Source organism: Phyllopteryx taeniolatus, chromosome 11 (assembly GCF_024500385.1).
Source record: "Phyllopteryx taeniolatus isolate TA_2022b chromosome 11, UOR_Ptae_1.2, whole genome shotgun sequence".
Taxonomy (NCBI): Eukaryota; Metazoa; Chordata; class Actinopteri; order Syngnathiformes; family Syngnathidae; genus Phyllopteryx; species Phyllopteryx taeniolatus.
In genome coordinates this window covers 1,362,935-1,381,029 of record NC_084512.1, presented here as the reverse complement: position 1 = coordinate 1,381,029, position 18,095 = coordinate 1,362,935, and the positions used below count along the sequence as shown (strand labels likewise).

Here is an 18,095-nt window from a genome sequence, read left to right as displayed (position 1 = left end):
ATTTGATTACACCCTCCATCCATCCATTTTCTGAGCCGCTTCTCCTCACTAGGGTCGCGGGCGTGCTGGAGCCTATCCCAGCTGTCATCGGGCAGGAGGCGGGGTACACCCTGAACTGGTTGCCAGCCAATCGCAGGGCACATAGAAACTAACAACCATTCGCACTCACAGTCATGCCTACGGGCAATTTAGAGTCTCCAATTAATGCATGTTTTTGGGATGTGGGAGGAAACCGGAGTGCCCGGAGAAAACCCACGCAGGCACGGGAAGAACATGCAAACTCCACACAGGCGGGGCCGGGGATTGAACCCTCAGAACTGTGAGGCTGACGCTCTAACCAGTCGGCCACCGTGCCGCCAATTTGATTACACGTCTGCTTGAATTTATTATGTAAATTGATCAAGATTTATCAAAAAAATAAAAATAAAAATCGACAATGACGATACTTTTTTGTCAAAAATAATGAACACATAACTTATTGACGACAAATTTTACGCACTTTCAATGTATGGTGACGTTATGTGCCAGAGGAGTTGGAGTGCATGTTGCCTGACACGGGACAATCGCTTTGCCACGTTTCACTAAATGACGTCATGGGTTGCAGTCTGAGTTTTCTGATGCAGTAGCGACTTCCGGGTAGTAGAGCGAGAGACAGAGAGAGAGAACGGACGCGTCGTCTTCAACGCATAAACGTCTTTTTGTTTAGGTTTGCGCAAAACGCCCCCATTATCGGTCTTGCAGAAAGAACAGGGTACGCAGCGTTTTGTTATTTTATACGGTTTACTAGCTGGCTTGGCTACTGTGAAGTGCTTCCTGGTTGGGAGTTGCGGCCATTTTGAATTTTGTACTGAGACACAACTAGCCGGCCGTGCTTCTGGGAGCTGTCTCAGCCTGTCACCCTCTCCCGTTTTCCATACATCCTATTAAAAGCTTCCCACGAGACGGCAACGCGCTCTACAACAAGTCCACAATGAATCCCGAATAGTAAGTACTGCTGTTACGAACGGCGTCTGACGTATGTGTGCGACAAACAACAGGCAAGTTAGCATCGTCGGTTAAGTGGCGCTAGGTTAGCTGCTAACATCAGCTGACAGCGTTTGCCCGCTGGAACACGGAGACGAACGCGCTTAATAAACATACTGGTTATTGTTTTTGGCTGTTACACGGTTGTCTGTCAACGGCGACATACATTTAGCATTTGTTTGTGGGAGGTTGGAGGCGAGCCAAAGTTACATCGGGCAACGTCCCGAGTGACAGCTTTGATAATACTGCACAGGCGTTACATCACTTACCTATGCATTTATGAATTTGAATCTTTGGCAGAGAACGTGAACCCCCGAATGTTTATTTTGCACGTGGTCACCTGTTACGTGAGGCTCGGGGAACCGGTGGCACCGGTTCGTTGAATTTCACACTAATCGTTAAATTCGCTACGAGAGCGAGCTCTTTGCGTGAACATAAGAGTACAGCGGCACAATTGAGAGTGAGTGGACCGAGCAAAATACGAAATGTCTTATAGTCAGTCGTAGCCTCCAACTAAGTTACATGAGCGACTTGAATTGGATTGTTGCTGATTATATTTTTCATCGAGGTGTGTCGAAGCAGCCCCCCCTCCCTCCAAAAGTGTCTTAGTCATGAGAAGATCACATGCCAAGGACATGCCTACAGTTCCATCACAGCAGAGTTGAGGAATTAGGCTTACTGCTACTTCTGTTTTTCTTTTCTGAGGCTTTTGTCATTCATAGAATTTTATACAGGTGTGTCCCAACCCCATCATGTATATTGGCTCATAGTTGACTAAGTGTTTTGCGTTTTTTAATGTATTATTAGTTGTCTTTTTTTTCAAGAATACTTTTAAAATACTTAATCCACACATCTCAAATGCTGATTTGAATATTCAAGATGGTGTCACCTTCTGTGTCAATATTGTTCTTGAACAAATGAAGTGTGTGAATGATTTGTCTCTCTGCAGTTATGAAGTGTAATTTTTAGCCAAAGTAGAGAAATAAATGGCAACCGCTGAAAATGTTGGCCTTTATTCACCAACGCATATTCTATCTTTTACAGTGACTATTTATTCAAACTGCTGCTGATTGGTGACTCTGGTGTTGGAAAATCTTGTCTCCTGCTCCGATTTGCAGTAAGTTTCTCCAGAAAAATATGGGCGGCCTTTTTGTATGCTTTTATGTATTCAGCTTAAGATCTGAGTCCAAGTATTATCCCACATTAGTGTATCATCCATGTTTAATTGGATGACAATGCACTGAGGGTTCTCGAACGATGATGCTCTTATGGGCAAACATGCTATAGTGTGTCTGCAACTGATTCTGTCAGTGAGTATATTTGGATGCACAAATGAATTGAGTTGCTGATGCAGTTTGTTCTCTCTTTCCACACTTCTCTGTGAATTCTAAAACAAAATATGATTGGTTGCTGAGCACAAGTGCTCGGACTTGTGGTATTTTTCCATGCTCGTTGGTGACGACTGAAACGAGCGATGATCGAATGAATTTGATCTCTTTTACTGCTTGTACTATTCCAAAATTGTGGTCCAAGAAATGAAAACTCCAATGTGATTATTTGGAAACCATTTTGACTCGCGTGTTTTTGCTACCGCGTCTCCGTACAGAAACGTTATCTTTTTATTTTAAAATAGTTTACGCTCACGTAGATCCGTCGCCGTAGCTTGGCCACAGGTAGAATCTCGGCCGGGTCTGGTTTGCACTTGTCGCCGGTGCCGTAAATCCTCGGGGACCAAGCTGCTGCTTTTCCAGCTAGCCTACTAGCTAGTTAGCCTGCCAGCGACCTTACCACTCTAGCTTCACGGCACGCTGTGTTGGCTCAACATTCTCCCATTAAACGGGGCTCTATACTAACTTTTGCAAGTTGGTCGCACCAGCACATGATTTGGGTGCACCCTTTTTTTGAGGAGGTACAGCATGACCACGGCATGCTATAGTTTCGCATGAAGTAAAGATTGACACTGACTCGAGATGTATATTTGCAAAATAATTTACTGTGAACAAGACGATTGTCTGCAACAAGCAGTGGCAGACAAAACAGGTCAATTATCCATCCATCCGTTTTCCGTACTGCTTATCCTCACTCGGGTCGTGGGTGTGCTGGAGCCTATCCCAGCTATCTTTTGGGCAAAAGGCGGGATACACCATGAACTGGTCGCCACCCAATTGCAATCGCACAAATAGAAAAAAACAACTATGCATGCTCACATTCACACCTACGGGCAATTTAGAGTCTTCAATTAACCTACCATGCATGTTTTTGGGATGTGGGAGGAAACCGGAGTACCTGAAGAAAACCCACACAGGCACAGGGGGGAACATGCAAACTCCACACAGGCAAGGCAATTACTTAAAAAAAAAAAAAAAGACTTATGTTTGATCATTTGTTCGACGACAGGGGCCAGCAGTCAGCTTGTCAGGCCTCCTAACCCTTTTCCCCTGGGAAAACCACTTAATTTTTAGCATTGCCACAACCATATGATTTGACATACATTTAAAAACGATAGTATAAGTGTACCACCACCAGATAAAGGTATCTTTTATAATGATTCACACTTTTTTGCAATGTATTTACTAGCAAAAGAAACCAATTTAAAATTATAGTCCCCAACAGACAACAATTATTGCACTTTATTTTAATGATAGTTTTTTTTCCCCCCTATGCAGTCCTCTTTAAAGAAGTATGGGTTTTTTGACTGTACATTTTCTGTTTATGCTATAAACAGGTTTGGGACTAGGGTTAGTTTAAAGATAGAAAGATTTGCAAGCTTAATAACAAAGCTTTGAAACACTTTGCACACATCTGTTTGTAATAACAAGTTAAATGAAAACGAGAATTGTTGACTCTCTCTCTATCTCTATCTCTTTTTGCAGTGGCAAAAAGGTGATTTTCAATCATTAAAACATGGTCTCGCACATGTGTGACAATGAAATTTTTATCACACAAGCTGAAAAAAATGGTTGAAAATACAACCACTTTGGTCGCAGCCTCGAACCCCGTTAAATCTGCCGCCGTGGTCACTTTCTCCAGCGAGTAGCGATGGCCCCATTTCCATTGTATCCATGCAGCTCATTAGACAGCTAGACTCCAGCAGCCATGACCCTGTTTTTTTTATTGAATTTAATTTAATTTATTTTTTTTTAAGACTAACTTTATGGCGCTCTCTGTGAATCCACAATGCGTACATGCACATAAGCGATGCAGAGTAAGTCAAAGTGGCGGCAGAAGTATAAGGCGCTTGACACAATTTTTAAAAAGTACATTAACTTGTTTCATTTGTATAGGAAAATTCAGATTCTGATTGAAATTGTTTTTTAAAATTGTTTTAAACTCGATAGTTGATTCGATTTACGATTGACTCGTTCGTACTTCTACTTAGCACTTTATTTGAAGACCTCTGCTCATGTTCATGTTCTAATTGTATATGCACATTCTTACTTCATAGTTTAAATAAACTGATACGCTATTGTATTCCTTGAGGCACAGTTTAAGATGTTATTTTACAACCCCAATTCCAATGAAGTTGGGATGTTTTGTTAAACATAAATAAAAACAGAATACAATGGTTTGCAAATCGTGTTCAACCTATATTTAATTGAATACACTACAAAGACAAGATATTTAATGTTCAAACTGCTAAACTTTATTTATTTTTAGAATATAATCATTAACTTAGAATTATATGCCTGCAAAATGTTCCAGAAAAGATGGGACAGGGTCATGTTTACCACTGTGTTACATCACCTTTTCTTTTAACAACATTCAATAAACGTTTGGTAACTGAGGACACTAATTGTTGAAGCTTTGTAGGTGGAATTCTTTCCCATCTTGTACAGCTTCAGCTGTTCAACAGTCTCCGGGGTCTCCGTTGTCTTATTTTACACTTCATAATGCGCCACAGATTTTCAATGGGAGACAGGTTTGGACTGCAGGCAGGCCAGTCTAGTAGCCGCACTCTTTTACTATGAAGCCATGCTGTTCACGTGCAGAATGTGGTTTGGCATTGTCTTGCTGAAATAAGCAGGGGCGTCCATGAAAAAGACATTGCTTGGATGGCAGCATGTGATTCTCCAAGACCTGTATTTACCTTTCAGCATTAATGGGTGCCTTCACAGATGTGTAAGTTATCCAGGCCATTGGCACTAACACAGCCCCATACCATCACAGATTCTGGCTTTTGAACTTTGCGTCCATAACACTCCGGGTGGTTCTTTTCCTCTTTGGCCCGGAGGACACGACGTCCACAATTTCCAAAAACAATTTGAAATGTGGACTCGTCGGACCACAGAACACTTTTCCACTCTGCATCAGTCCATCTTAGATGAGCTCGGGCCCAGAGAAGCCGGCGGTGTTTCTGTGGGTGAGGTTTATAAATGCCTTTTGCTTTGCATAGTAGAGTTTCAAGTTGCACTTATGGATGTAACGCCAAACTGTATTTGCTGACATTGTTTTTCTGAAGTGTTCCTGAGCCCATGTGGTGATATCCTTTACACGTTGATGTCGGTTTTTGATGCAGTGCCGCCTGAGGGATCGAATGTCAGGGACATTCAATGTTGGTTTTCGGCCTTGCCGCTTACATGCAGTGATTTCTCCAGATTCTCTGAACCTTTTGATGATATTATAGACCGTAGATGATGAAATCCCTCAATTCCTTGCAATTGTAAGATGAGGAACATTGTCCTTAAACTGTTCGACTATTTTCTCACACACTTGTTCACAAAGAGGTGAACCTTGCTCCATCTATGCTTGTGAATGACTGAGCAATTCAGGGAAGCTTCTTCTCTACCCAATCATGGCACCCACCTGTTCCCAATTACCCTGTTCACCTATGGGATGTTCGAATCAGGTGTTTGATGCCCATTCCTCCACTTTCTCAGTCTTTTTTGCCACCTGTCCCAGCTTTTTTGGAATGTGTTTCGGCCATAAAATTCTAAGTTAATGATTATTTGCTAAAAACAATCGTTTATCAGTTTGAACATTAAATATATTGTCTTTGTAGTGTATTAAATTAAATAAAGGTTGACCATGATTTGCAAATCATTGTATTCTATATTTATTTGTTTAACGCAACGTCCCAACTTCATTGGAATTGGGGTTGTAATGTCATAGACTAACAAAATGTAGACTTTGATTGTTTAGTAACAGCAGTTTTAATGTTACAAAAAACACCTGCTTGATTTGGCTATAATGCATACTTGCTGGGTAAAAATGTAACAGTTTGAAATGGATGTTCTGTGTGTGTGTGTGTATCTGTGTAGTGAAACAAAGTGATCCTTTTTTCTTTGCAGGACGATACGTACACAGAAAGCTACATCAGCACAATTGGTGTGGACTTCAAAATACGGACCATAGAACTAGATGGAAAGACCATTAAACTTCAGATTGTACGTAACACCATTTGTCAAATGGCTAATTTTCTCTGTAAAGTTTTCTCACTTGATTATTGTTGACAGCAGTGTTTCCCAACCTTTCGCATTAGTAAATCTCACGGCACACCACCAAACAAAAATGTCACAAAAAGTATGAATATTAGAAGACGATAATCTCTAGCTTTTATTGAGCATTCCCGAACGTTCCAGATTTGGCCACATCCTGGGTGTGTAGTTCCTCTTTTCACGGCAAGGGCTACCGGAAGGGATGTAATGTTTGTCAATCATTTGCGTCCTGCACTTACTTTGAATGGGGAGCTAGATTTTGGAATACGAGCAAGATGAGGATTTATATTCACAGGAGCTAGCTGAAAGTAGACTTGTGTTCAAACCCTACGTTTGAGACGATCAGGAGGTCGGAGCGCCTTTGACGGCTGCTCGTACCTGCTTTTAACACGTGCACATATACAGCGGAACCTCGGGTTACGAACGTAATTTATTCCGTGACCGTTTGTAACCTGTTTGAAATGAATGGAAATTAATTCCACTGCAAAATTAAATTATTCTTATCTTTTTTTGTTCAGTGTGTGTGAAAAAATAGAGTGCAGTATAACTTGTGAAAACACACTATTATCAAGAAATAAAAAACTTAATAAATTGATGTTTATTGCTCATTGACGTTAATGAAGGAGGGGAGAGAGGAGGAGGATTATAGCTACTCACTGAAGAAGCCTTCCATCCATAATACAGGGAAATTCTGATTCAGGTGTTTTTCTTTTGTCTGTTTCTTTTCTAATTGGTTGATTGTGGCGCAACAAACTGATCCAGGGAAACAATTCTTTCTCTGTTCAGAATAAATTATTATTATTTTTTTTTTAAAGTGGGACGTCACATTGTCAAAGATCAATTGCTCTTTTGGTCAATTTGCTGCACATTGTTTTGATCATTTTTATTGCCTCGCTCACGCTATCACCATCGAGCGCTTTCTCATTTTTATCAATCTAGTAAAGAGCAAAAAAACAAAAGACAACAATACAGTGTCTACCTTGTATTGCGTGACGCACAGTCAATGACACGAACACACTAACACTATCTTAAGCAGTATACCTTTTTGTCTTGGTTGCCATTCTGACTGCTGAGCCCTTTTTTTAAATTTTTTTTAAAAAAAATTTTAAATTATTATTTTTTTTAAACCTTTTTTAGAAAATGTTCTGCGTGGCAATAGCGCACCTCTTTCAGTCTTTATACTTGGGCGGCTGCTGGTTGCATCAGATTGGCTGAATGTGTGTATAGGCCGCCGAGCGAATGCCTCCGTAGAGTTATTTTGACGTGATTACTCCAACATAAACAGTTTATTGTTTTCATTAAAGTGATGCCACAATTCAATAAATGAGATACATACTTAAAATAGTATTTTTTGACAAAAATAAAATGACTTCCGGACTTTTTTTTTTAACCATGTCAATCACAAACACTTTGATTTGTGATTGGATGATCGAGGATGTTTAGGCGGAACTTCCGCCAAGAACAGATTTCCCTGTTACGCCGCTGAGCAGACAACTAGTTTTCAGCTTACATCCAAGCGTGATGCAGAGTCAGTGATCATCATGCACCACGAGTGGCAGGACAACATAGATCCTTCCGTTCGTCCATAACAAGATTGTTAGCAAACCGAAAATAATACGTAAGCAGAGGTAATTTTTCTACGGCTTTGTACGTAACCCGAATTGTTCGTAAACAGTCGTTTGTAACCTGATGTTCCACTGAATATACAGTGTGTGTATATACAGTCCCCTCCAAAAGTATTGGAACGACAAGGATGAGATGAAAGATGTAAATAGCATGAAATAAAAGCTGGAATTCTAAACTTTTGTCTCATGTTCATCTTTCGATCTGAAACCCAAATGTCTTCAGTATTCAACAAAAACAAAGGAGTTGACCTTGCTGTTCCAATACTTTTGGAGGGGAGTGTGTGCGTGTGCGCACGCACGCACGCACGCACATATATTAGGGGTGTCCCGACCTCATCTTTGAAATCGGTCCAATGTCTGCAAAAGAACGAGTCTGGTTGGACTGGATCTTAATTCTCCGATTTTCAGTCATTTGAGGGACTGTATTTTCAATATCGTATCAGAAAGGAAATCCGTGGTATGGATCATTAACAGACGTACAAAAGAAGCACAGCGCGGCTTTTCTGACAGCAAAAGCCCAACTCTATTTGTGACGGCCAAAATGTGATTGTGTGTGGCCCACCACAAATAAATGTATTTGAACTTTGCTTGGAAGGGGTTGTAAACTTGGCACTAGGCAAATAAAGTGGACTTTAAGGGTGCTTTGACACTAGCCATTTAGTTTGTTTTGATTGAACTGTCGTTTGCTCACACTGGCTAAGTCTGAGACCTCCCACAAGATTTGGTCTTGATAAGGTTCTAAACGCACTCTGAAGGAGTTCGCATGTAGTGCGAAAGCAATCCAACTTTTGGTCCCAACCTTGGCATTAATTTTTATCCTAAATGCTGTATCTCCGTCGCTGGCTCCTCTGTATTCTGTCATGTAGCTAGCGTGTGCACAGTAGAAGCACATAAGAAGCAGCAATAGCATCGGCAGATAACAGGACACAATGGGTTAGTATGCTCGCACTGCGCTACAATATAAATATGGTGAGAAAACTAAATTTGGCATATAAACAGATTAGACTGTTGACTTAACAGATACATCTTTGGTTTAGATGGCAATTAGCAGCCGCATAGACAGCTGATAGCAGCTTGTCTACCTTTCCCCCCACGAATGATTCATGCGCGCGTCATGTTTTTAAAGTGTATTCACCTGTTTGCTTAGGCTGCTAGATTGTACAGATTTTTTGTTTGGTTTTGCTTCATATTGTGTTTACTTATGTTTCACTTGGTAATTCATACAGCAAACCTTTTTGTGAACAATAAAAGAAGAGAGCGACATCCCATGGTTTGTGGTGACGCTGTTTGATGCACTTTGAATTTTTACAGTGTGAACACAAACCACTGCGTACAGGGGCATTATTTATAAATCCATATACTAATTTGGTCCTGTTTTTTGCTTTGACAGTGGGATACAGCAGGTCAAGAGAGGTTTCGTACAATCACGTCCAGTTACTACCGAGGCGCTCATGGTATCATTGTAGTATATGATGTCACAGATCAGGTAAGTGTAACACCACAGCATTTCCTACCTTGAAACACTCATTCTATGTGATTTCCCCATCTAATGAAACCCCTCAATTCCATTCTGGATAATTATTTTTATAAATATATTCCGTTTTCATTCGAGATGTCTCTCTGTCTGTCTGTCTCTGTCTGTCTGTCCGTCCAAGTCTTGAGTATCTGCTGATACAAAATCCCAATCTGATACCTTGACAATGCATTAAGAAGAAAAAAAGAGAGCCGTTCATAATTGGCTCAACTGTCTTTATTTTTGTTTATTCGAATAAAGGTATACCGAAATGATACCTTTTTATACAGTATGGCCAAAATGTAATGCAACGTGATTCAAATCAAGTAAACTGATATAATCAATGGTGCAGGACAAAATAATAATGCAAACAAATTAAATACATTGAAATATCCCATCTTAAACAAACTAAAATCTAAAAAAGAAACTGTCAGAAATACCAATTTGTGCACTTAACAAAATAGATATTCTAAAAGGATAAATCCATATTTATTTATTTGCAAGAATAGGTTGCATGTGCCAGCATTTGTCAAAACACGGTATTCTGATTAATACTGCATTCATGGAATAAGAAATAAAGGTTTAGTGATGCAGTGAAATGAAAATTCTTGACCAAAAATGAGGAAGACGAGGCCGAAAGCTGAAACTCTGAAAGAAATTTTCAATCGATCAAACTTAATTGGTAACCGATTTTCATACAAAACCATGCTACACAAAGCGCTTTACATTAATTGATATAAAAAAAATTCAAACCCCCTAATTATCAATTATGAAACTATGCTAATTATTAGTAAAATTGCATTTGTGGCTCTGACTGCAGAGCTGCCAACCTCAAGAAATTCACTTCCAGAACAATTAGTCTGAATGTCTATTTTTAAAATTGACAAGAAAATTACCGCAGTACAGTTATTGGAGTATAGTATATAATAGAATAAAAAGAGTTCTGCACACTGTTCAATTGTACAACATAATCATTACTCTGTAATCGTAATTGGTAATAAATTATGGCTGCAATATTATTTTAATGTATTTATTGCATCAACATTGTAATGGTGGACTTTGTTCAGCCAATGGTTTTCTCCTGCATGCTGTTTTTGTATTTACTGAATCCAGTATTGCTGGTGAAACAATGCACATTTTCCTGTTGCAGGACTAATAAAGGTTATATAATAAATAGGGGTGTAACGATTCATTTTAGCAATGATTTGTATCATGATTCATGGTTGCCGATCCAATTCAAGGATCAATATTGGTTCATTTAGAATGATATGATCCGAAAGGATTACGGGGCAGACAAAATGGTTTGCCAACCTCCACAGGGCAGGGGTTAAGGTATCACAATCCACTGTTCGAAGAAGTCTGAGTGAAGAAATATACAGGTCATACCACAAGATGCAAGCCACTCATTAGTAAAAAGAATCGGAAGGACAGATTGTATTTTGCAAAGAAGTACAGAGATGAGCCACAAAGGTTTTTGAACAAAGTTTTCTGGACTGATGAGACCAAGATTAACCTCTACCAAAGTGATGTAAAGGTCAAAGTAGGGAGAGTGTAAGTTATCTGCTTATGCTCCAAAACACACAAGCTCATCTGTGAAGCATGGTGGAGGTAATGTCATGGCTTGGGCTTTTATGGCTGCTTTGGGAACGGCTCACTATTCTTCATTGATGATATAACTCATGATGTCTGGCAATTTACAGAAAAAAATGCATCCAAACTAATTGGGAGAAATTTCATCATCCAACAAGACAATGACCCAAAACATACTGCCATCAGAACAAAGGACTTAATCAGGGGGAAAAAGTGAGGGTCTTAGACTGGCCAAGTCAGTCACCGGACCTTAACCTAATAGAACATGCAGTTTACCTCCTGAATAGGAGACTGAAGGGAACTGCCAAGGGCTGCGTGCCAACTTCAAAGAATTTTCCTGAAATTTAGGGGCAGGGTTTAAATTAGTTTACCATGGTGTAGATGGGAAGATAAATGGAGTAGGGGTTATTTTAAAGGAAGAGTTAGCTAAAAATGTCTTGGAGGTGAAAAGAGTATCAGATCAAGTGATGAGGCTGAAACTTGAAATTGAGGGTGTTGTGTGTAATGTGATTAGTGGCTATGCCCCAAATGTAGGATGTGACCTAGAGGTGGAAGATAAATTCTGGCAGGAACGAGATGAAGTGGGTATGGAATGTTTTCAGACCCCTTAAATTTTCACTCTGTTATATTGCAGCCATTTGTTAAAATCATTTAAGTTCATTATTTTGCTCAATGTACACACAGCACCCCATATTGACAGAAAAAAAGAAAAGAAAAAAGAAAAATTTATTAAAAAAGAAAAACTGAAATATCTTACAGCCATAAGTATTCAGACCCTTTGCTGTGACACTCATATATTTAACTCTGGTGCTGTCTATTTCTTCTGATCATCCTTGAGATGCTTCTACACGTTTATTGGAGTCCAGCTGTGTTTGATTATACTGATTGGACTTGATTAGGAAAGCCACACCCCTGTCTATATAAGACCTTACAGCTCACACTGCATGTCAGAGCAAATGAGAATCATGAGGTCAAAGGAAGTGCCTGAAGAGCTCGGAGACAGAATTGTGGCGAGGCACAGATCTGGCCAAGGTTACAAAACATTTCTGCTGCACTTAAGGTTCCTAAGAGCACAGTGGTCACTATAATCCTTAAATGGTAGACGTTTGGGACGATCAAAACCCTTCCGAGAGCTGGCCGTCCGGCCAGCAATCGGGGTAGAAGAACCTTGGTGAGAGAGGTAAAGAAGAACCCAAAAATCACTGTGTCTGAGCTCCAGAGATGCAGTCAGGAGAGGGGAGAAAGTGCTAGAAAGTCAACCATCACTGCAGCCCTCCACCAGTCGGGGCTTTATGGTAGAGTGGCCCGACGGAAGCCTCTCCTCAGTGAAAGACACATGAAAGCCCACATGGAGTTTGCTAAAAAAAAACACCTGAAGGACTCTAAGATGGTGAGACATAAGATTCTCTGATCTGATGAGACCAAGGTAGAAATTGTTGGACTTAATTCTAAGTGGTATGTGTGGAGAAAACCAGGCATTGCTCATAACCTGTCCAATACAGTCCCAACAGTGAAGCATGGTGGTGGCAGCATCATGCTGTGGGTGTGTTTTTCAGCTACAAGGACAGGGAGGCTGGTTGCAATCGAAAGAAAAGATGAATGCGGCCAAGTACAGGGATATCCTGGACGAAAACCTTCTCCATAGTGCTCAGAACCTCAGACTGGGCCGAAGGTTCACTTTCAAAAAAGGCAATGACCCTAAGCACACAGCTAAAATAACGAAGTAGTGGCTTCAGAACAACTCTGTGACTGTTTTTGAATGGCCCAGCCAGAGCCCTGGCTTAAACCCAATTAAGCATCTCTGAAAAGCCCTGAAAATGGCTGCCCACCAATGTTCACCATCCAACCTGACAGAACTGGTGTGGATCTGCAAGTTGGAATGCCAGATGATCCCCAAAGCCAAGTGTGAAAAACTTGTTGCATCATTCCCCAAAAGACTCATGGCTGTATTAGCTCAAAAGGAGGCTTCTACTAAATACTGAGCAAAGGGTCTGAATACTTATGACAGTGATATTTCAGTTTTTCTTTTTTAATAAATCTGCAAAAATTTCAACAATTCTATTTCTGTCAATATGGGGTACTGTGTGTACATTAATGTGAAAAAAAAAATGAAAAAGCATTTTAGAAAATGGCTGCTATATAACAGTGAAATATTTAAGAGGGTCTGAATACTTTCCGGACCCACTGTAGTTCTGAGCATCACAGAGGCAGAAAGTTATGATTGAATCTGATTGGTGCAGATTGTAATGGACATTTTGGTAAAGGAAACAGGGGTGATGAAGAAGTGATTGATAAGTTTGGCATCCAGGAAAGGAATTTGGAGGGTCAGATGGTAGTAGACTTTGCCAAAAGGATGCAAACGGCTGTAGTGAACATAAGGTGACCTACAAGAGCGGCGGTAGAGGCCCGCAGGTGGATAACATCTTGCGCAGATGATGTAGACTGAAGCAGGTTACTGACTGTAAGGTAGTGGCAGGGGAGAGTGTGGCTAGACAGCATAGGATGGTGGTTTGTAAAATGAATCTGCTGGTGGGGAGGATGATTAAGAAGACAAAGGCAGAGCAGTGAACCATGTGGTGGAAGCTGAGAAAGGAAGAGTTGTTGTGTGGCTTTTCAGGAAGAGGTGAGAGAGGCTCTCTGTGGATAGGGGGAGCTTCCAGAAGACTGGATCACTACAGCCAAGGTGGTCAGAGAGACAGGCAGGAGAGTACTTGGTGTATCTTCTGGCAGGAAAGGGGGAAATGAAACTTGGTGGTGGAATCTCAAAGTACAGAAAATTATACAAGGAAAGAGGATAGCTAAGAAGTGGGACACTGAAAGAACCAAGGAGAGGAGAGAGGATTACATTGAGATGCGACGGAGGGCAAAGGTAGAGGTGGCAAAGGGCAAACAAGAGGCATATGATGACGTGTATGGCAGGTTGGACACTCAAGGAGGAGAAAAGGATCTATACAGATTGGCCAGACAGAGGGATAGAGATGGGAAGGATTTGCAGCAAGTTAAGGTAATTAAGAATATATATGGAAATGTTGACTGGTGCCAGTAGTCTGCTGGATAGACGGAAAGAATACTTCAAGAAGTTGATGAATAAGGAAAATGAGAGGGGAGAAGAGAGTAGAAGAGGCAAGTGTGGTGGACCAGGAAGTGGCAATGATTAGTAAGGGGGAAGTTAGGCATTTAAGAGGATGAAAAATGGAAAGGCAGTTGGTCCTGATGACACCTGTGGAGGTATGGAAGTTTCTAGGAGAAATGGCAAGTGTGGAGTTTTTGACCAGCTTGTTCAGTGGAATTCTTGTAGGTGAGAAGATGCTGGAGGAATGGAGAAAAAGTGTGCTGCTGCCCATTTTTAAGAAAAAGGGTCATGTGTGAGCTGTGGGAACTATCGAGGAATAAAGTTAATGAGCTAGACAATGAAGTTATGGGAAAGAGTAGTGGAGGCTAGACTCACAACAGATGTGAGTATTTGCGAGCAACAGTATGGTTTCATGCCTAGAAAGAGTACCACAGATGCATTATTTGCCTTGAGGATGTTGATGGAAAAGTACAGAGAAGGTCAGAAGGAGGAGCGACATTGTGTCTTTGTTGATCTAGAGAAAGCCTATGACGGAGTACCCAGAGAGGAACTGTGGTACTGCATGCGGAAGTCTGGAGTGACAGAGAAGCATGTTAGAATAATACAGGACATGTATGAGGGCAGCAGAACAGTGATGAGGTGTGCTGTAGGTGTGACAGAGGAGTTTAAGGTGGAGGTGGGACTGCATCAGGGATCAGCCCTGACCCCTTTCCTGTTTGCAGTGGTGATGGATAGGCTGACAAATGAGTTTAGACTGGAATCCATGTGGACTGTGATGTTCGCAGATGACATTGTGATCTGCAGTGGAAGCAAGGAGCAGTTGGAGGAACAGTTTGAAAGGTGGAGGCATGCATTGGAAAGGAGAGGAATGAAGGTAAGTAGTCAAAGTAAGACAATGTATGTGCATGAATGAGAGGGGTGGAGGGGGAAGAGTGACGCTACAGGGGGAAGAGATAGCAAGGGTGGAGGACTTTAAATGCTTGGGGTCAACAGTCCAGAGCAATGGTGAGTGTGGTAAGGAAGTGAAGAAACGGGTCCAAGCAGGTTGGAACGGGTGGAAGGTGTCAGGTGTGTTGTGTGACAGAAGAGTCTCTGCTAGGATGAAGGGCAAAGTTTATAAAACAGGAGTGAGGCCAGCCATGATGTACAGATTAGCGACAGTGGCACTGAAGAGACAACAGGAAGCAGAGCTGGATGTGGCAGAAATGAAGATGCTGAGGTTCTCTCTAGGTGTGAGCAGGTTGGATAGGATTAGAAATGAGCTCATCAGAGGGACAGTCATGGTTATATTTTTTGGAGAAAAAGTTAGATAGAGCAGACTTCGATGGTTTGAACACGTCCAGAGGAGAGATAGTTGAGTATATTGGTAGAAGCGTGATCAGAATGAAGCTGCCAGGCAAGAGAGCTTGAGGTAGACAAAAGAGAAGGTCCTCAAGCGCAATGATGTTTTGGGGCTTTCGCTGGGCAGCAGACTTTGAACTCCCTTCAAAGATTTTCTATGGTGTTGAACTCTCGAGATTGGGTAGGCCCCTCCAGGACATTCAAATGCTTCTTGCGAAGCCACTCCTTCGTTGCCCGGCCGGCATTGTCGTGCTGAAAGACCCAGCCACGTTTCATCTTCAATACCCTCGCTGATGGAAGGAGGTTTTCACTCAAAATCTCACGATACTTGGCCCTATTTATTCTTTCCTTTACACGGATCAGTCGTCCTGGTCCCTTTGCACAAAAACGGCCCCAACGCATGATGTTTCCACCCTCATGCGTCACAGTAGGTATGGTGTTCTTTGGATGCAACTCAACATTCTTTCTCCTCCAAACATGACAAGTTGAGTTTTTACCAAAACGTTCTATTTTGTTTTCATCTGACCATTTGACATTCTCCCAATCCTCTTCTGGATCATACTCAAATGCTCTCTAGCAAACTTCAGATGGGCGTGGACATGTACTGGCTTCAGCAGGCGGTCACATCTGGCACTGCAGGATTTGAGTCAGTGACGGCGTAGTTTGTAACTGATAGTAGCCTTTGTTACTGTTGTTATGCTTACCTATTGCAGATTCGGTCTTGCCAGCCTGGTGCAGGTCTACAACTTTGTTTGTGGTGCCCTTTGACAGCTCTTTGGTCTTGGCCATAGTGGAGTTTGGAGTGTGACTGTTTGAGGTTGTGGAAAGGTGTCTTTTATACTGATAATGAGTTGAAACAGGTGCCATTAATACAGGTAACCATTGGAGGACAGGAGCCTCTTAAATAAGAAGTTATAGGTCTGTGAGAGCCAGAAAGCTAGCATGTTTGTAGGTGACCAAATACTTATTTTTCCTCAGAATTTACCAATTCATTAAAAATCAGATGTGATTTTCTGGAATTTTTCATTTGATTTTTTTCTCATCGGTGAAGTATACCTGTGATAAAAATCACAGGCCTCTTTCATCTTTTCAAGTGGGAGAACTTGCACAATTGGTGCCTGACTAAATACTTTTTTTGCCACACATTAAATTGACATAAAAATGAAACATTATTGCTGTAGTGTAAAATGGAGAAAAATACTTTTTTTCAACTTTATTGCCAACAAGTGTGGGAGTTTTTTCTGCTGCTGATTGCACCAACTACAATTTATAGAAATATGTGTACATCCATCCATCCATTTCCTTTACCGCTTATCCTCACTATTTGCCACAAAATATTTGGTGTTGCTAAAGTCCGAGGAGGAAAGGTAAAAAAATTAAATAAAATTCACACCTTAATGTGCAACTGCGCCAAACCCTCTATAAGTTTATTAAAAAAAAAAAAAAAAAAACCCACTGAAAACTTAATACATCTTTGGCACTAAATGGATGGGTTTATGAAAAATATATATATTAATACCTCTTTATCACTAAATGAGTTAATAACATTCATCAGGCAAAAGTAAACTAATTTCAGTTCATGAGACACACACCTTCCAAAAAGCTAAACCTTCATCTTGTCAGTCCATATCAAGCTTATTAGAACAGCTAATCTTTATTTGAAATTAATCATTCACTTTAAATTGTGGCAGTTGTGTGCTAACACAATAGTACTCTGTTTGATTTCACAGGAATCCTTCAACAATGTTAAACAATGGCTACAGGAGATTGACCGCTATGCCAGTGAAAATGTCAACAAGTTGTTGGTAGGCAACAAGTGTGACCTGACGACAAAGAAGGTGGTGGATTACACAACAGCAAAGGTAAGGCTGCCAGTTCAACAATTGACAGCATTCCCTCTTGAATGTGCACTTACACTGCGTTTATAAATTCATAACCTTCTCGGACTGACAAAAGAAAAATCCTCTGATTGGACTGAAATTAAAACTGATTGGAACAATATCCTGACGCAAAAGTGTCTTTGGATTTTTAGAAAATTACAGTGATAGGATTCAACAGCAACATACCCCAGCTCTGGAATCCATCTGTTACGTGAATGCAGACACATTTTCACACGTTGATGGTGCCTTTATTCAACATCTTCCACAGGTTGAAAATATTACTTTTTCTCAGAACCAGCAAAAGTTTGAGTCGGTGAAAAACATTTTCAAAAGCAAAAAGAAGCTTGGATCTACTCTGGTTCAGAGTGCTGCCATTTTGTAACATTTACAGTGCTGCTCAAAAGCTGATTAATTGAAACAAGGTGTATTAAAAAAAGAAATAAATAGGCATGGCACTTGAAGCGGTTTGGAATGGAACAGTGTTATATTCCTACTTGACACAACTTTGACATGGCAGGTGATAGCCATCATTCCATTTTCTAAACTGCTTATCCTTGTTGGGTTCGCCGGTGAGCTGTAGCTTTCCTTGGCATTTTGTGCATTTTGGAAGAGCTA

General features: G+C 40.8%; 1 protein-coding gene across 1 annotated transcript in view; it reads left to right on the top strand.

Annotated features, from left to right (window-relative positions):
* The first annotated feature begins 609 nt into the window (after window positions 1-609).
* The window catches only part of LOC133486122 (ras-related protein ORAB-1-like), a 31,246-nt gene continuing 13,760 nt past the window's right edge, over window positions 610-18,095 (top strand). The window contains exons 1-5 of the mRNA XM_061790828.1: window positions 610-984; window positions 2,068-2,140; window positions 6,312-6,407; window positions 9,474-9,569; window positions 17,331-17,462. Of these exons, the coding sequence (XP_061646812.1) occupies window positions 971-984; window positions 2,068-2,140; window positions 6,312-6,407; window positions 9,474-9,569; window positions 17,331-17,462 (411 nt within the window). The 5' untranslated portion in view covers window positions 610-970. The remainder of the gene's footprint in view (window positions 985-2,067; window positions 2,141-6,311; window positions 6,408-9,473; window positions 9,570-17,330; window positions 17,463-18,095) is intronic.